Source organism: Macrobrachium nipponense, chromosome 1 (assembly GCF_015104395.2).
Source record: "Macrobrachium nipponense isolate FS-2020 chromosome 1, ASM1510439v2, whole genome shotgun sequence".
In the NCBI taxonomy this organism is placed as follows: domain Eukaryota; kingdom Metazoa; phylum Arthropoda; class Malacostraca; order Decapoda; family Palaemonidae; genus Macrobrachium; species Macrobrachium nipponense.
In genome coordinates this window covers 104582016-104602667 of record NC_087200.1, presented here as the reverse complement: position 1 = coordinate 104602667, position 20652 = coordinate 104582016, and the positions used below count along the sequence as shown (strand labels likewise).

The 20652-nt window shown below is 41.5% G+C and overlaps 1 protein-coding gene across 1 annotated transcript in view; it reads left to right on the top strand.

Annotated features, from left to right (window-relative positions):
* The window catches only part of LOC135218897 (H/ACA ribonucleoprotein complex non-core subunit NAF1-like), a 101325-nt gene extending 93139 nt beyond the window's left edge, over positions 1 to 8186 (top strand). Inside the window, exon 7 of the mRNA XM_064255342.1 lies at positions 6609 to 8186. Within this exon, the coding sequence (XP_064111412.1) occupies positions 6609 to 7610 (1002 nt within the window). The 3' untranslated portion in view covers positions 7611 to 8186. The remainder of the gene's footprint in view (positions 1 to 6608) is intronic.
* The last annotated feature ends 12466 nt before the right edge of the window (positions 8187 to 20652 follow it).

Genomic DNA, 20652 nt, shown 5'->3' with positions numbered 1-20652 from the left:
GAGAAACTGCGCGCGGAGGAGAGGAAATTTTTTTTTTTTTTAATTCACCATAAATCTAAATATTGTGTTAGACACTTCGAATTTTTTTCAAAATGAAGATAAATAACTGAATATGACTAGACTGTAAGAGTTTTAGCTTACAATTGTGTTTTTTGACCATTTCGGTAGAGTCAAAGTTGACCGAACTTGGTTTTTTTTTCTATTTATCGTGATTTATATGCAAATATTTTTTAAATGAGAAAAGCTACAACCTTCAATTATATTTTGTTTTATTCTACATGAAATTGTGCACATTTTCATATATAAAACTCTATGAAACGCCTAATATGAAAGGGAGCAAATATTACAAGAATGCGACGTACGCATTTTGGAGATTTGCGGCGGAGAATCCGCACGCGGAGGGAAGGAAAAAGTTTTTTTCATAAATTCACCATAAATCTAAATATTGTGCTAGAGACTTCGAATTTGTTTCAAAATGAAGATAAATGACTGAATATTACTAGACTGTAAGAGGTTTAGCTTACAATTGTGTTTTGTGACCATTTCGGTAGAGTCAAAGTTGACCAAACGTGGTTTTTTTTCTATTTATCGTGATTTATATGCAAATATTTTTAAAATGAGAAAAGCTACAAGCTTCAATTATTTTTTGTTGTATTCTAAATGAAATTGCTTACATTTTCATATATAAAACTTTATGTAACAGCTAATTTAAAATGGTGCAAACATTACGACAATCGGATGAAAAAATTTCTGATTTTTTTCAGAAGAGTTATCGCGCGGACGTAAGGAAAATTTTTTTTTTTTTTCATAAATTCACCATAAATCGAAATATTGTGCTAGAGACTTCCAATTTGTTGCAAAATAAAAGTAAATGATTGAATATTACAAGAATATAAGAGTTTTAGCTTACAATAGCGTTTTTTGACCATTTCGATAGTCAAAGTTGACTGAAGGTTGAAATTTTGGCACTTATCGTTATTTATATGAAAATATTTCAAAACTGATAAAAGCTACAACCATGGGTTGTTCTTAGTTGTATTGTGCATGAAATTGCGCACATTTCTATATATAAAACTTTATGTAACGGCTAATTAAAATGGTGCAAACATTACGACAATTGGACGAAAAAATTTATGATTTTTTCGGAAGAGTTACCGCCCTGACATAAGGAAAAAGTTTTATTCATAAATTCACCATAAATCAAAATATTGTGCTAGAGACTTTCAATTTGTTGCAATATAAAGGTAAATGATTGAATATTACTAGAATATAAGAGTTTTAGCTTACAATTGTGTTTTTCTACCATTTCGGTAGAGTCAAAGTTGACCGAAGTTTGAAATTTTGGCACATCGTTATTTATATAAAAATATTTCAAAACTGATGAAAGCTACAACCATGAGTTGTTTTTAGTTGTATTTTACATGGAATTGCGCACATTTTCATATATACTCCATGTAACGGTTAATATAAAATGGTGCAAAAATTATGTCAAATTGACAAAATGATTTCTGAGATGTGTCGCTGATGTTTTTTAGTGCGAGAAGAAAAAAATTTCCGCTTGTGCGCCTGCGTAATGATTGTAAACAAAACAACGCCTTGATCCGTGAGCTCCCAGCATCCCCCAAGGTGCGTGATTCAAAAGTTTTCGCCTGGTAGGCCTATAAGTATTTTTCCGCGAATTTTTAAAAAACTTTTTTTATATCGACGTACCATACGTCCAATCGGCACCCAACAGACAATTTATGTCGACGTATAATACGTCCAATCGGCGTATAAGGGTTAAGATCACTGATTCTTTTGATTCTCTGGAATCAGTTTGCTTATGACCAGTCTCCCTGTCATGGTACCATTACTTTCCACACATTACCACCACTGGGTCCTATGCAGTCCTTCACTGACATGACCTCTCCTGTGGTTGGTATTGTCCCAGGTCAGGCTGACAAGCAATGGCATGGTAGTTTGTGTACCTGTCCTCCCAGACCAGGCTCTAGTAGGCAGCAGTTCCAGCTAGTCTTGTTCTGTGGCTGGGTCTAGGACTGCAGCCAAGGAGGGGCTTACTCTTTCTTCTTTCATATATCTTGTGTGTGTGATTTGCCATCTGGGAAATGGCTTGTATGAGGGTCCTTCTAAGTATGAAAGGAATGCTGTACGGTTTGAGAGAGCCATGCCTATAGAATTACATCTGGCTGTATTAACATATATTGGGAAAGCTAAGAACAAAAATGGAGAACCAAAGATAACTTATTACTTTGGAACTCAGAACAAAACTGGAAAACTGAAGGTTACTCATTACTGTAAAACGGGCAAAAAGACAAATGTTCTATGCCGGTTGTGAGTATGACTCAAGTTCATAATTGAAAATAATTATTTAACATATGAAAAAGATCCAATGGGTTCTTCTATCTAAATTATGTCCCAGAAACATCCATTACAAAAATAATATCCAGGACCAAGAAACTTATAAAATTTCTTTCAAAGTAACTATACTCACACCACACTGCAGTGAAAGAAGTCACCAACCAGGAAGGCAAATGACAACAAAAACAGGGGATTTCAGGACAGGATTATGCTTTAAATGACTCTGATTTTTGTATCTAGAAAAATACAAATCACTGTACTTTAGATTTCTTAGATATTTGTTCCTACAGAAATACAACTGATTTGAGTTTAATAGTAGTACCTGGAATTGTCATGATCTTGGTCATTTATGCAAGCAGGGCATGAAATGACTCCTGTAACATCCTGCTGTATTTTGTCATCTAGCATGTAGCATATAGGGTGACAGAGCATTAGGGTCCTGGATGTGTGACTCAGCTTGAGAGACATCACTCAAATAAGGAAAAATGTCAGAAAACCATGATAGGGAATTTAGGTTGGAAGGCAGCTAATTCTGGGTAGTAATACCAGGTGATGGGTCTGCAATATAGCTGTACTGTGTGCTCTCTCCTTGTTAAAAAGGGAGGGCAGAGGGAAACATACCTTGAGAACTATGCTAAGTTTGGTGCTTGAAGTGGAGTTACCTGTATCTAGCCCAGCCCAACCAATATTTCAACCTAGATGATACTATGAAGGGGAAGGGAAGAGAAAGAGAGTCCATTCACTCTGCATTTGTGCCTTTAGGGATACACCAATTGTAATTATTTGTGAGAAACCTTTCTGCCCAAAATGGAGCTGGATATCAACACGACTTGTCGAGCAGCCACTGCAAGTACCAAGAAGAAGGTATCTAGGGATTTGTGGGCAGTGTCCCTCTTGTAGAATGAGGAGAGGGATAATCACCACTCTAGATACCAGTCTTCACTGCTAAAAAAACCAGTAAGTTCCCCCAGAAAGGTTAAAGTTCTTACTCAAGTAAGATGTGTCATCCACCTCAGAGGAGTGCAAAGCTCATTGCTTTTTTTTTTAAACATACATTAATTGTTAAAGTAGTGAGGCAGCTTAAAGACAAATAAAGTTCAGGTGGGGACCTGCCAGACATAAGTGTGACTCTTTGTGTGGTGATTCTTTAGACCCTAATGAACAAATCTAGTCATGGATATTTAAAATTTAGGGTTGCATTCTTGAGATGCCACGCCCCTCATGTGGTCAGAAGGTGTAAAAGTGTGGATCATCGTAGGTGTTTTGGATGATGCTGAGTCCATTTCTTTACCATTCCAGGTTCATCAGATGTGATCTTTTCAGACTTCCATGTTTGTATTGTTTGGCCAATCCCCATCTTATTATGCTTAGCTTGATGTTGTTTGATTAGAGAACCCAAAAAAAGTTGGATTTGTGAATTTTTATCTCATTGTTTCCATGGTAATGGATCCAAAATGGCCACAGGACCCTTTTTTCAAAAGTTTATAACTCTGGCTATAATTATGATAGACAAACTCTGTATGCTTTTATTTGTTTGTCATTATATCCTCTAAAAGAATGATGCATTGGTTTTTATATAACTTTAATATTGTATTTTATATAATTTTTTTTTTAAAACATTTTTCCACAAATTTTAACTCAAATTGCGATCGAAAGAGGTAATAATGAAAAGTATTTACAAACCAATGCATATTGAAGACCCCCGTGAAAAACATGAAAATAATGAAAATAACAAAAACATAAACGAAAATAGGATCGACTTAAAACTGCCACCCAAGAAATAAATAAATATATGTACTGAAATATCACATGTTGCAAGCAGAGAGGAAGACCACTCGTAATCGGTACAATTCAAGGGTAAGCCATAAAGGCGACTCGCCGCCCGCCCGCTACTTAAAAGTGACGCCTAACAAAACCCTAAATAAAGGCAAAACGAAAGGTAAATTCAATCCCTAAATATTGAAAAAGGGCGGAACCAGTACTTAACTTGGGTGAAGAGGTAGATTGACGATCCATAACCAAGAATAAAAATAAAAGAACAGATAGCTATATTCGAGCGTGCGAACACGATATGGCTATCGAAAAGTATGACGTCACAGACGCCTTCAACGGGGTAGCTAGGTGTGACCTATGGGTCGGCTCCCCGTATTTATGGTCTTTTGATGAGGAAAAGGCTAATTGGAGGGGTTGCTGTGGTAGTGTTTAACACTCTCCCCAGTTTTATACCGACACCTTTTATATAGGTGAGCGAGTCAGAGGCTTCTGACATGTCCAATTTAGCAGTTCTCTGGTATTATAGCAATATTTTACTAGAAATAGTGCTAAAGCAGACACATTTCACTGGGCGACACGGCTTCCTCGCCCAGAAATAGATTTTTCCTACGTCAAAATCCCTTTTATTTACATTAGAGGAAGACTTCGGGTGGGGTTTCAGTGTTTGAAAAATATGTAAATGTTGTGTTTCTCCCCTACCTCAGAAATCAGCTGGAGAGTGCTCAAAGACTGGATGTCGTTCGGGATGTGTATACAAAGAACAGCATCAAGGAATCAACTAGAGAAAAGAGGTGAAAAGGAACACACAGAAAGGTCAAGGATCAGAACAAGATTCCTGTAAAATAGCTTGACTTTCTCTGAGACTCAGACAACAAGCAGGAACTGTTTGCATTTCTCTCAGACAAAATTGCTAAAAACTCTCAGACAAAATTGCTAAAAACAATTTTCCTCCAGAGAAGGAAGTCATCACCGCACGTGGTCAGGAGATTGTCATAACAGGGTCAAACCACAGTATGCCGCAATGTGATCACGAAGAGGTGGACATTCGTGTTGTCCTTCACTTGCATGATGCTTTGAAGAATAGCTCTGCAAAATGCTTGGTCTGCCCCATTGACGCTGATGTTGCCGTCATCTTGCTTGGAAAGTTCTACCATCACAGAAACATATTTCCAACAACAAGACATATGGGTGGCCTTTGGAGTAGGGAAGAAGTTTACCTACATCCACATCAATGCTATTGCTCAGGCCTTGGGAAAGGAGGAGTGTGTGGCATTGCCTGCATTCCACAGTTTTACTGGTTGCGACACTTCATCGTCTTTCTATGGATGAGAGAAAAAACAGCTTGGGACGCATGGGAGTGCTATCCTGAAGTGACAGATGGCTTCATTCTAATGGCAGAGCATCCTTACTCCCATAGACATTGATGCAGGTCACTTCAAGTGCCTGGAACGCTACATGGTTGTCTTATATGACAAAACTAGCCAGCTGGAGTCTGTCAATGAAGCATGCAAGGAGCTGTTCTGCCAAAGAAGCAAATCAATGGATGGCATTCCACCAATGCAAGATGCCTCACTGCAGCATTCAAAACTTGCAGCCTATCAAAGAGGCATCTGGGCCACCTGTGATCAGCCACAGCAAGCAGCACTTTCTCCAGAAAACTGGGCCTGGACAAAGGATGAAACCACTAGATCCTGGGCTCCCTTGTGGACATCCCTTCCAGCAGCCTCTGCAGCTTGCCATGAACTGGTTAAGTGCGTATGTAAGACTGATGGATGCAAAAGATGTTCTTGTAGAAAGGTTGGACTTGGATGCACATCTGTGTAACAAATAGACAATAATGTGTGCTTCTCTAAACACTGTTCATGGGTAAGAATGACACCTTATTCATCTATGTAACACTGTTCATGGGTAAGAAGTGACACCTTATTCATATATGTAGCACTTGTTCATGTCTGTGCTGAAAGAACTCATTATTTGTCAAGTTTTTCTTCAAATATGTACACATGAAAGCACAGCTTGTAAAGGAAGAAAAGTTTTTAACAGAAAACTTTAAAAAAAGATTGATTTGATTTGCCCGCAACATATATGCCGAGGAGCACTCCAAATACTGATACAAAAATATGTCTGGTCCTTTTGAAAGTGTGAAAAATTGACATGGCACCAAGAAAGAAAAACCTGTCAAACAATCCAGACTTTGTTCAAATGATCAGCATATGGTGGAAAATGACTTTGGTGAACCCCATGTGGCTTCTCAAGAACGTAAACCTAAATTTTTAAAATCCACGACCAGATTTGTTCATTAGGTGTAAAGAATCACCACACAAAGTGTCACACTTATGTCCAGCAGGTCTTACCATTTCAATAAGCTGCCCCACTAAAGGGGTTAGTATACTGTACTGCATGGTTTTTCAGATAGAAATATTTAAATTTCCTGCTAAAATTCTATCAAACTTCACTGACTGTGATTTATTATTCAGTTTCAGAGTTCAACTGGTGAGTTCCAGCCCAGCCGAAAACGGAGTCGAAATATGGGGGGTCGGGAGAAAGGAGCTGGAAAAGATAGACCTTGCAGGGGTGGTTTGCCTAATCCTTTCAGTGGCCAGGGTATGAAATCAGGGCCTCGTTTTCATTCAGGACCACGCCCATTTATGAAGCAGAGATTTCCTGGAAATTCAGGGGGTGGACCACCTTACATGCAGGGGCCTCGGTTTGATGATTATGGTTGTAGACCTGTTGCACCTTTCCCGAATCAGTTTGAAATGAATGGTAACATGAACTATGATGTAAACTCAAGCCAATATCATGGTAGTCCAAGTCCTGGGCCAAGTATTAATTATCATCCTAACAGCCCAAGACCATGGGTTCAACAGATTCCTAATCACCAGTTTAGTTGCCATACTTCATTTTCAAATCAGAGACCAGGTTTTCCTCCTGTAAATGATGGAAGTATGCCTCATCCTGTTCATACTACTCCCCCTCCTCCTCCTTGTCAGATTGCTTTTAGTCCCAGACCTCCAACGCCCACCTCGGTAGGTGAGCATCCAAACATGGGACCCCCTGTAACTTCAGGACCACCTCCCCGTTTCCATTCTTATCCAGTTCCTGGGACACCAGGACCCTCCCCTGGTTCTTCAGGTTTTCAGAATTTGGGTTCTCCAGTTCCACCTCCATCCCCTCATCATCATGTTAATCACCAAAACATGGCACCCCAGACATATTCCTCATTTCCCCCACAAAGACCCCCTCATCCTGTTAATGAATTTCCTGACATGATGCCTCCACCTCAGCCGCACATTGACATTTCAAGCCCGCCACCACCAATGTCACCTGCCATGAATGGAGGGTGGATGCCTCCAAGAAATGCACCTTCATATCCTCCTAATTCTTTTGCCCCTCCACCTCCACCACCACCTCCTACCCCACCTCCACACCAATATCCACCCTATGCAGTTCCACCACCTTTTCCAAAATTTTCTTAATCCTGAAATACTTATAAAGACAAAATTTAAACAATTGACCTATGCTTTTTAAGAATTTTGACAATTATTGCAAGATAAGTCTCCACAAGTTTGGTAAGGTATAGTAAATTGGGAAAATTATTATTTTAAAAGAGAAAAAGAATTTAAACATTCTTTGTACCTAAACCAAAGCCAAAAACTGTGCTATTATAAATTTCTGTCGGTGAAAGACTTGCCAATATAGAATAATCAAAGCTTCAATTTAACCACATATTATTTGAACATTTTTCAACCGTATATTATTTGGACCTTTTTCAGTGTGATAGCTTCAAATTTTTATCTGTAATATAACTGATTAATGTCAATTTAATTTCAGTGCATTAAATATTTGAGTGAATGAGGTCAAGTATTAAAAAGCTTTTTAATATACTACCTAGGTTGCATACAAGATCACTGTATTCATTTGGCTCTGGAATTAAATCATTATGAATAGAATTTGCATTTTGCTTATAAGTGTTGTATGGGAGAGAAATTGTATACATGCATGATTTGTTAATGCTGTGTAAATTTGTAAAATAAACCCATAAAGTTATGAAATTAATAGTTTTATTTATCATAGGTAATTGTTTTCCAATGTGACCTATACATAGCTTTTAGATATAAAATACAAATTTGTTCCTACACGTTATACAAACCATCGGTCCTTTACGTAAGGAATTACTTTCAGCGCCAGCTGGAACTCGGTTGTAAGATTCTAATAACTAGGTAGTTAGGCAGTAACTGCTTGTCCGATAGTCGGGAGTCCCACCTGACTGGACGTAAACATTCCACTTTGCTTTCGACCGTCATCATGTGCAGACGTTCTCTCTCTGACCGCCTCTGTCGTGAGAAATTGTGAGATCTTTTTTGTTTTGCTTGTCTAGTTTATGAAATTTGTGTTTGCTTTATTGTGTTGCAAACCCAAAATTTGTGCATGAAATGGGAGGTGGGAATTGCGGAATTTCTGCTCGAAAATGAACTTAAAACCTCTCTTCTTATGCGCTAACTACTGAAAGTGTGAGTGTGATAAGTTAATACTTTCTTTCTGGGTAATTGCCTCCTCCCGCTTCTTTGCTTGGTTCATCACGCGTGGAGGAGGAGGGGGCAGATGTGATTACCCAATATTTATGTGAAAACAAGTTGTTCTTACATGTTATATAAACTCTTGATCCTGTAATTTGGGTAGTAGTTCCATTTTGTAGAAGAACTCAGGTGTATGGAGTTAGGGAAAATACAATTTCCTTTTTGAGAATTGTGTTTTTTCCTTACTAATACATCTTTTGCTCCCTCAGTTGTATCTGACCTCGCCGTCGGGAACAGGCAGGTGTGGTGGATTTAGTCTTACCTGGCACTCCCCCGTCCAGGGACCCCTGAATCATGTTTCGGCAGCCCCTGTACTCATGGGAAAGAGGAGGATGACAATGACCATGTCAATGCCTGTGCATGTGGTACCACCATATATTTGTTGTACACCCAGCATGTGACATTTATGACTCCCTCTGCTGTGGTGTTATCAGTGCCACATACTTTGGAGGTGGAAATTTCTGCCTCCTCCTCCTCCAGGCTATGTTGTCCTCGCTCCCCCAGCTGGTGGTGAATACCCTTTAACGCCCTCCACCTGATGACGCCCTGGACGGTAGAGATATCTTGACATGCTGACGAAGCTGATGAAGAAGAGGTTGAAGAGAAGCGAAAGAAATTATTGTCTTTCTCCCCTTCTCCCTTTGTCATCATTGTTGCCTCCTCCTACACTTCAACTTCTGAGGCTCCCCTGCCGAGGAAGATGGTCTTCCCCCCGCCACCAAGAAGGTTCGCTTTTTGTTAGAGACTTCTAGGGGCCTGTCTTGTCAAACCTGGTGAGACAGGTGGGCTATGGAATGGGAACCGCCTTGCCACCCCCAGGGGTGTGCAGGGTGGGAACTGCAGAGGTACTAGCTATCGCTGGTTCTTCTGCTCCCAGCCTTAGAGGCCTGCCTCTAGGACTAGGTCTGTCTCAGGCTCTCGTTTGCAAGTTCTCTGAGTGTACGCTCACCCGCAGGTGAGTGAGCAGTTAGTGTTGGCGATGCTGAGTTTACTCTATGTCCCTTCTCGAGCACGGTGCGAAAGGACAGTTAGAGTTGCTCAGGTGACTGCTGCCTTACTGATGATCGTTCATACAGCGATTGCTCGGCTAATGGGGACTGACTTCTCACTGCTACTGGTACTTCTGCTCCTGGTTCTGGAGGTTCACCTCTGGTACTGGGACCTTCTCGGGTGCTCGTTAGTGAGCTTCTCCGAGTGTGCGCTTGCCTGCAGGCAAGTGTACAGCTAGAGTTGATGACACTGAGTCTGCTCGCTGTTATGTCTCGGGCATGATGTGGAAGGAAGGTGAGAGTGACTCGGGTAACTTCTGCCTTGCCCATGATTGGTCATGTAGCGATCGCCCTGATCCCAGGGCTGACGTGACAGTACAATACACTGTCATGTCTCCAGCACGGCACGAAGGGAAGGTGAGAGTTGCTCAGGTGACCTCCGCCTGGCTGACGTGACGGTCTGGCAGGACCGTACATGCAGGAGACCAGTAGGATGTCCCCTGGTCAGTCTCTTGTCGCATTAGACGCTATTCTGCACCTGATTGACGGTCATGTAGCTTGACCAGACGGTCCGGGTCTCGAGTAGCAATTTCCCAGATTGTCTGGAGCGTAGATACCATCCGATGAGAGGAATGAGATGACCAAGGGGAACCATGGAGATTGCACTTCCCTTGGTTCGGCCACGAGAGCAGAGGTGCCCGGCACAGTCTTAGCACCCGAGTGGGCATGTGCTTGGGTGGTTCGGGGAAGATCACGGGGGAAGTCTGACGAGGCTCTTCCTTCGTAAGGAGGAGGAGCTAGGGAAGGAATTGCCCTGGAAGGACTTGATGGTCCTTCTTCCCTGGACTCAGTGATTCCAGAGATGCAGGGGTTCCTTGCAGAGGTCACAGCGCTGATTCGTCAGCACAGTGACTTCGGGGAGGGATCAGTGGTTACTACCGCTGATCGCCCTTCGCAGGGAGTGATCCTGGTCATTCTTATCCGAAGTGGGTTGGACCGGCGAACAATCTTGTCGCAGGACAGGAGAATTCATGCAGGTCCGACAATTAGACAAGTTTGCTTCCCCCTCCTCTGCCTCGTCAGTGGCACTTCTTACATCCTCAGAGAATCCTCTGCCGACTAACAAGGGTCTCCTGGCTGGACCTGGGGTCCAGCACAGTACCCAAGGCTGCAGCTTCTTTGGAACCAATAATTCACTTGGAAGGGTGGGCCTTCAGGAAACTCAATCAGTCTGGTGGTGGAGTTGTTTCCCACCCGACCCACCAGACTACCAACCAATGCCAACCTGGTTCTTTAAAGGAAGGACACTGTCCGGACTTCTATAGCTAAGGTGGCTGGTATAGAATTGGCATTGGGTCTGAAGATGGATTGTAACTGGGTGCCTCCTCTCTTCTCATAGATATGGTGGGTAAGCGGAGGAACAAAGAAACAACCGTCTTGTCTTCCAGGCAGTTGCTAAGACACACAAACCATTTTATGCAACTGCGGCTATGTCTCGAAGCCAAGTTAGCCAATCCTCCATCCCCCAAAATCACTTTTTGTCGAAGAGGACACATGGAGGGACCCAACCTTCCTCTTTCACTCTGGGAAGGGAACGCAGAACGCCAACCATGCTGAGCAAGAAGGCTGTGATAATCATTTGAGAGCCTTCATCGAGTTTCTACAGCTGCCTTTGCCTGGGGGAAAAGGCTACGAGGGGCTGGAGACCGGTGGTATCTCTCCCTTGAGCCGATTCGCTCACCAGACTCAGATCATGATGGGGGTGGCAGATTTCGCACTCGCCTCCGTTAGGGAGAATGATTTCATACTTTCGGTGGACCTGAAGAATGAGTATTCTCAGATACCCGTCCATCGGTCCTACAGGAAGTACCTCCGATTTATCCTCGAGGGCACAGGGTTCCAATTCAGAGCAGTTGGCTTTGGATTCTCAACCACCCCTCAGGTGTTCACGTGAGTGTCCACACTGGTATCAGCTTGGGCCCACTCAGTCAAGATCCATCTCTGGAGGTACCTCAGCGAGGGGTTAGTACTACTGGCAAGTCATTACTCCCAGTTACTAAGGGCAGAGATTGTTTTTCTTGCGACATGGTCACAATCTGAGGATTGTGGTAAAGTCGAGAGGACAGATATCTTCCCCAAGCAGAGGATAAAGTGCCCGAACGGGCTGATTGATGGATCAGCAAGTTCGGGAGGGCAGCTCATCTGTTTTCTGTCTCGACAGGAACAACCAGCTCAGCTTGGGCAAGTTGTGATCGATCCCCTGTCATCCCTGAGAAGTAGGCCCATACAGGAGTTCTTTGACTTCAGTCTCTGCATAGAGACTGAGGGGGTGTAGCACACAAACCCAGAATCTGCAATCCTTCCTCGTACCTCTCACAGTGGAAGTGAGGAAGGAGTTAGCCTAGTGACGGGATGACAGGAAAATGGTAATATGAGAGGTAATGCACACACACACTGTCCAATCATGCTTCTGTCCTGGAATGCATCAAAAGAGAGGAGATGCGCACACCTGTAGGTACTGACAACAGGAGTGCAGGATCGACACAACAAGCACCTTCTCATTAGCATCCTGAATCTTAAGGTGGCGGTTTTTCAGCCTCCTAAAGTTTCGGGTTCAAATAGTGGGACACTCGTAGTGTTGATGGGCAATAGTACCACAGTGGTGGCATATGTCAACACGATGGGGGGCCTATTGTACCCTCCTGTCACATGGTTGACAGTGCAGGTGCACAAACGGACTACAGTTCACTGGCAGACAAGCTCAGTTGCCAGAATCAGGTGAATGGGACAAACGTTGTTTCACTCAGATGGGGCGGAAAGACTGCTTGACCTATGGTGTGTCTAGGAGGGGATCTGTTTGCCATCCGGCACAACAAAAAACTCCCAGGATTCTCCTCTGTCGTTGCTGTCGAGTAGGTTCCTTCATGTGGTGAGTGGGTAAGAATGTCTGTCTTCAAGCTTGCGAAGGCTGGATCCTGACAGAATGCTACAAAACTTTTGGCATTAACTGACGTGGACATTTCCACTTTCGCAAAATTTTACTGCTTGGGTGAGTATGGGAGGGGTTTGTGGTTTGGAGGGGGTTTGGATTGTGGGAGTTGTGGTGGTGAGTCACCACCCAATATGGTTTGGACCTAAGAGATGGTGATGGGATTTTCCCATTGTTATCCTGAGAGTGGAACCATCTCCAGGGATCAGCCAATCTTAATCCAGGGGGTGGCTGGTGGGATGGGACTCCTGGCTTTTGTCCAGAAGCTCACCAATATGTTTGGAGAAGGGAGTTTGTCCCCATTAGTTGGGGGCAGAACTCCCAGCAGGCAGATTGGCCTATACCTGGGCCACTGTAAGCATATTAGTGCTATCCCAAAAGGGTAGGGTATGGGGCAGATCTTTAGGGAAGCAACTTCTACAATTGCCGTCGGTGGATAATGTCGAACCGTCTAGTCTGCGATACCTTGTTGGTCTTCCCAAACAGTAGTTGTGTGTGTATGTTTTCCCCATTTTTTTCTTTCAAATTCCGATGAATAATCTCTAGTACACTATCCCTTGGAGCCCTCAACTCTTTGGCACCATTGACAATCATGGGCTTGGATAAGGACCTCCCTTTGCCATCCCCAACCTCCTCCAATGAAAACAACAGTGATTCTTTGATTGTTACTATGAGTCCTTATGTAGTTCAGAACAGAGGAAAGAATAGCAGATTTAATAATAGAAATAGGAATGTTAATCCTGATATTGGAATTTTACTTGGATCTCAAGAACCTGGGACTCTTAACAAATATCTTTCTCTTGACCTTGACAAAAACATAAAAGAATGAATATATTTGATGTCCATAGAGATATTGTGAAATGCATTGGCAGAGAACCAAAGATAGCCTCTCAAGGTGAAGGAAGCTTGCTTGTAGAAGTTTCATCACCAGATGGAAGTAGAAAATTACTGTCTATTAGTGCTGTAGAAGGAAGCACAGCAAAATGCACTCCTCACAAAACAATGAATCAGTCTAAAGTAGTGTATAGTTCTGATCTCTTACATTATTCTGAGGACACTCTCCGAAAAGAATTTTGCTGATCAAAAGTTGGTTGATGTGAGACGAATCAAGAAAAAAGTATTGGGAATATTACATTCAACACCTACTTTGATACTCACCTTTGATTGTTTGAGACTCCCTAAATTTCTGAAAGCTGCATAGCTTCACCTGCCAGTTAGACAGTATATTTCCGCTCCCAGAAGATGTTTCCATTGCCTAATGTTTGGTCATCTGATTAGAACATGCAGGAAAAAGAAAGGAATGAACTACAACATGCAGGAAAGAAGAAAGGGATGAACCAGCTATATGCTTTAACTGTGGAAGAAAAGAGCATGGGAATTGTGAGCTTACTCCATGCTGCCTTAATTGTTGGGGAGACCATAATGCAGCACATAAATCATGTATCAAGTATATCACTGAAAAAGAAACACTTTGTATCAAGACTCAAGAGTGCGTTACCTTCTAAGAGGCAAGACAAAAGATTTTGCAGAAATTCAACACCCAGCAGTCATTTGTAGATGCAGTAAAAGGAAATGGGGAAAGACAAAAGAAATAGAATCTCAAAAAGTCTAATGAAGATAAAGAAGAAAAAATGGATGCTGGGACAATTGTCAACAAGAGGACTTTAAGTGAAGACTGTAACAATGCCTGAATCAAAAGTCAAACACCTTAAGAAAGGAGATACATCCGCAGAAAAAGTTAACGAGTCAGAAAAGAAAATAGTAAACCTTCATCATCTTATGGTTTAGCTGACCCTCATAGAACATCTGAATTAATGGAAAATACTGAGTCATATCCCACTATCTTATCTTCAACACAGCAGCAACAAATGTAGAACCTAAGGTAAACAAAAAGTTACACTCAGATCAGCTTGGTTTAGACAATAAAACTAGACTAGTTGAAAATGATAAGCCAGATACTACAAGGATCGAAGATACTACTCAAGATACAGCAGTTTCAAATACCATCATAAATGATCACTTGGTACATTCAAATGACTCTCTAAGTATTCCTTCAACTTCTGGAACTGTACCAAAAGTCTGTCACAAAACTCAGATGTCATCTACAAAGAAAAAGCATAACAGAACAATCTTGGACAGAGGATCATCCTCTAGAAAATAGGTACTTTCTCTGCTATATTACAATGGAACTGCCAGGGACTTCACGCTAAATATGAAGAGCTATTATGTTTGATTAATACCTATAACCAGTATGCTTAGCACTACAAGAGACTATGCTAAGCAACAACAAAATGCTTACTCATAAAGAGTTTTTTGCATTCCACTCCCAATTCCCTTTACAGTGAATTTCGGATGGAAGTGCTCTTGTAAGATGAGATATTGCTCACTCAAAAATACAGTTGCAAACTCAATTAAAAGCTGTAGCTGTTAAAATTCACTTAAAAAATACAGACACAATTTGTTCATTGTATTACCCTCCAAATACCCAATACTGTACATACTTGAACGACAGGATAACACATGTATGAACAGCTACCTCGACCATTTCTTATATTGGGAGACTTTAATGGTCGACATGAACTTTGGGATGACATTTTAACAAACCAAAGAGGCAACCTTATATTATCATCAATAGAAAATTCAGATATGACCCTTTTGAATACTGAAAAACCCACCCATTTTCACATTCAGACTGGTACATTTTCATGCATTGACTTATCTACCACCAGTTCTGATACATTCATAGACTTCAACTGTGAGGTGTTGGATGATGTATACAGTAGTGATCATTTCCCAATTGTCATCAGAACTGAGAAATATGAGCCAGTATCCAGAATGCTTAGGTGGTGTACCAATAAAGCACATTGGCCCCTTTTCCAGGAACTTAGTTATATTGAACTAGATGCAAAGGATGTGCCAACAGTAGGAGAAGCAGTGTTCTATTTAACAATAATTTTTATGTTTGCAGCAGAAAAGGCAATCTCAAAGACCAGTGGAAAATTGCATGGAAGCCTGTTCCATGGTGGAATGTTCAATGCAAAATAAGACATAAAGCCATGAGAGCAGCTTTTACTAGGTACAGAAGACATCGATGTGAATGCTACTTGATCTCCTTTAAAAAGGCTCGAGCCAAATTCAGATGGCAAATAAAACATGCGAGACGAGAATCATGGGTACTTTTTATGTCAACAGTTACCTGGAAAACACCTATGACTAAAATATGGACAGTTATTAAGAAAATAGCAGGAAAGTATAATCCTAGTCCCCTCCCTGTTTTAAGTCAATGGTGACTTTATAACCGACTCAAAAGCTGTAAGCAATGTTTTTGCTGAACCTTTTGCAATGATATCAAGCAGGGATGAAAATTCTCCATTCTACAGGGAGAGAGTGTCAGCAGTCTGAAACACTTGATTTTACTTCTTTTAAATCTGAATCATATAATATGCCTTTTACCATGGAGGAATTTTTATTTGCTCTTAGTAACTGTAAAAACACTGCACCTGGACCTGATGAAATTTTATATGAAATGATCAAGAATACCTCAAAGGAAACTAAATTTTCCATTTTAAGTATTATTAATAGAATTTTTAGGGAGAGTGATTACCCTAATGTTTGGGAAATAGTGACAGTTTTACCCTTTGTCAAACCTGGGAAAGATTTATCTGTCCCTACAAGCTATAAACTAATAGCTTTAACATCCTGTTTATGTAACTTATGGAAAAAATGGTCAATTTTAGGTTGGTATGGTTTTTAGAATCAAAGAAGATTATATCATCATCTCAGTGTGGCTTTCGCCGTATGTACTCTTGCACAGACGTATTGATACGCTTGGAGAATGCAATTTGTCAGGCATTTGCTTCCAAGCAGCATTATGTAGCAGTTTTCTTTGACCGAGAAAAGGCTTATGATACTACTTGGAGGCATGGAATTATGAAAGTCTTGCATGAAATTGGTCTGCGGGGTGAACTACCAAAAATTTTTTTTAAAAACCCATTATTTTAAAGTCAGAGTTGGTAGTACTTTGTCTAATTTGAAAGTACAAGAGGAAGGAGTACCACTGGGAAGTGTGTTAAGTGTCACTCTGTTTGCCTTAGCCATAAATGGGATAGCCTCAAAAATTCCAAAAGATGTAATGTCAACAATGTTCGTTGATGATCTCTATTTCGTGTGCTGCATCTAAAATGTCTGTTGCAGAGCGAAAACTTCTGTTGGTAATAAATAGTTAATAGTTGGGCAGCTGAGCATGGTTTTAAATTTTCCTCTGCCAAAACTGTTGTTATGCATTTCTGCCGCATCAGAGGTGTTCATCCAGACCCAGATCTGTTTTTAAATGGACAGAGACTTACAATGGTTGCTTCAAAATTGGCATATGGGTCAGAAATCTACTTATCATTAACTACAAGAAGATTAGATACTTTGAATGCAGTTTGCCATGGGGGAATTAGAATTGCAACAGGAACCTTTAGATCCTCCCCAATATCTAGTTTCTTAGTGGATGTGGGTGAACTGCCCCTAGATTGGACATGGAAATTTACCCTGTTGAAATATTGGTATTGCATACAGAGAACTCCCGAGTCCTTAGCCTAAAATACTATTTTTAAAGGTAATTTTTGTATTCATGAAAGATACGCTTCATATCTAAGGCCCTTTGGGTACAGGGTAAAGTGTGCCTTAGAGGAGCTAAATGTAATAAAAGGAAAAGTAATTCCAGTAAAATTTTCAAGATTCCCTCCATGGAAGTTGCCCTTTGTGAAATATTGTAAATGGTTCTCTGGTTGCAAGGCAGATTGTTCAGATGATATTCTTAAACAGAAATTACTTTGCCATACTGAAAGCATGATAACTCGAGGCAAATCTTTACTGATGGCTCCAAATCCAGTGCAGGCATTGGGTTTAGAGTGGTATACCCTGACAGTAGTATTTGTGGTGCACTACCAAGAACTGCTTCTATTTTTACTGCTGATCTTTTTAGTATTTTAATAGCACTAAAGAAAATTGTTAATTTAGAAGGCGATCATTTTACTATTTTTAGTGATTCCAAGTGTGCCTTGGAAGCTTTGACATCTTTTAATCCAGTACACCCTGTGGTACTGGAAATAACAAAGTGTTTGTTTTTATTAAAACGAATACAGAAGACAGTCAACTTCTGCTAGGTTCCTTCACGTTGGCATTGTTGGAAATGAACGAGCTGATGAACTGGCTAAGTCAGGTACATCAAAAAATCCAAGAAGTATAGCAATTCCTTGCTCAGACTACATTCCTGAAATTAAAAAGATGTTAGAATCAGTTTGGCAATTTTATTGGACAATAGAGAGCAATAATAAAATGAGAGAACTTACTGATGTAATCAACCCTTGGCTTTATGTGTTAGAAGGCCGTCAGAAAGAGACTGCATTATGTAGGTTATAGATCGCCACACACTTATTACTCATGGTTTTTTAATGAACAATGACCCTGAATCATTTTGTAAGGATTCTCTTGTTCCCCTCACAGTAAAACATTTAATAGTAGGATGTCCCAGCTTAATGTCAGTAAGGAACTGTCATTTTAACGCAGTTGGAAGAACGGATTTTAAATTGGATACCATTATAGGAAGAGATTTTAATGAAGATAGCTTTTTTAGTTACCCTCAAGAAGCAGGTCTTCTTGAAAAAATTTAGGTTAATTTGGTCATGATGTTTGATTTTGTGTATATGTGTTAGTGTATATAATTCGCTTTTAAGTCTTACTTCGTTAAATTTTCATGTACATAAAGTTTACCTCCAATTGATATAATATTTATTACATATATGAAGTTTTAGTACTTTTAATAGCTATTTATTTCACAGAATTGTGTAGAATTTGGAAGTATGCAGGGTGCCCCTGTTGCTTGTACTTTTGTTTACAATTAATTTGAAATAGGTGTGTAGGTGGGATGGATATTTCGTGTGTTTTTGGGTTCTCTATAGTTCTCTGACAGATTTTATATAAATATATTTATAGCTGTTTAATTGACTTTTTCCTTTGTAATTTCTTTTAATGATACAGCGTCAATAACCTTGTCGTTGCAACACCAGTAAGAACTAACAAATTAATCAGTCAATCAATCCTCTGTCGTGCCGGACCCATAGGCAGCTGCAGAGGAAGCGTCCCAACACCTGTAGGACGAACTCGAAGCCTACGTCTTTCCCGTTCTGTCTGATTTGCTAGGTGATCAGCACAGCTCTAGTCACCAGCAAGTTTGGATGATCCTAGCAGCCACCAAATGGCCTCAGGCCCTTTGGTATCCCGATTTGAGGGCTCTTCTCTCTGGAGCAGCCCGGGATTTTTTTCCCCCATGGCACAACCTTCAGGTTCAACCACACATAAATGGTACCTACCATTCGGCAGTACTTTCCCAGTGTCTTCACAGCTGGCAGTTGTCGTCCATCTTCTCTTGCTAGTGAAGGGGTTTCCCTCACTGAGTAGCAACAGAAATGGTAGGTTACTTCAACCGGTTCCCTACAGCTGTATACCAGGGAAAGTGGTCCGTCTCCTGTGCTTGGTGTTGTAGATAGGTTTGCTCTCCGCTTAGAGCCACTCTTTGCAGATTGCGGATTGCCTATCTCTCTTCACCGGGAAGCTCCTCTCTGTCTTGATGGTTAAGGGCGGCAGGCCGGCCCTGGCCTTGGTCTCGAAACTGCAAGGATTGGAGGTCTCCTCTCTGATGGAGATGTCCCTCTGATGAGGAGCTTCAAGGTCTTGCTCGCTCAGGGAGCTCAGGCCCCCTGAGTTGGATGTGGCTCGTTTTAGGAGTTTGACTTGCAAAACTACGAGCCTCTCCGAGAGTCGTCAGACTGGGATCTGACTGTCAAAACCATCTTTCTGCTAAACCTAGCAGCGGCCAAGGGGTGAGCGAACCTCACGACCTCTTCAGGGACGTGAAACACTCGAGGGGACGGGGATCAACTACGCTCAGTTTCGTCCCGGATTTTGTTGCGGGGACTCAGAATCTTTCGGTCCCTGACGATAGGTTTGAGTCCTTATGATTACCTCCCCAGAGGTCTTCAGTAGCAACGAGCAAGACGGATGCTACTTGGTACCATTAGAGTGGTGAGGCACTATCGAATGAGAGCTCGTTCCCTTAAGGGGGACTCCTCTTTGTTAGTGCTAGGGTGACCAAGAAGAAGTTCAAAGAATACTCTCTCTTTCTGGCTTCGAAAGAGGATTAGGGAAGCATACCCCTCCGAAAGAAGTTTCGACATGGGTACTTTCCTTTGACAACCCATGAAGTCAGAAATCTTGGTCGTACCTTTATGTTCCGCAAGAACTTGTCAGTATTGCAGGTGTGGAAGTCAGGGAGATGATCCAACCAGACACTGTCCACCTCCTCCTACCTTTGGGATATAGCCCATGGGTCCTTGGATACTTTTCCTTAGGACCTATGGTGGTTGCTCAATAGGTTGTATAGCTTGCTTAGCTCCTTTATCTGGACAAGTTCGCATCCCGCCTTGTGTGGCTGCAGGAACGGGTTGGAATGAGAATGGGACTGGCTTCTCTTCCCTCTTCGTTCTGCTCTCCTCCTATAGGCAGAGAACGGTGGTCATCATGCTGGAAAGGGCGGTGGATGCAGGTAAGCTATATGACTGAGCTCCATTCTTGCCCTTTCGTTAGGGTATAGAAGCGCATATCCATCCCTTCCCTAACAAGGGGGGATGTGGACGCTAGCATGAGACAAAGTTGACAATGTGTGTTTTGTCTTCTTGCTTCCGACTATAAGTTCTTGTTTGCTGTTCATAAGAGGCCATGCTTTCCTCCCTCTTATGAATAGGTCCAGAGGTCTGACCATTGATCTTGCAGTTCTCACATTCCGATCAATCGGGCAGAGGCCTAGTTCCCCCCTTGATCTCACGACCAGGGAGGGAACTTTAGTTGGGCGAACAAGTCTGTTCACAAGACTCAGATTCCTCCTACCAATCAGTGAGTCTTCCTTATGGAAAGGACA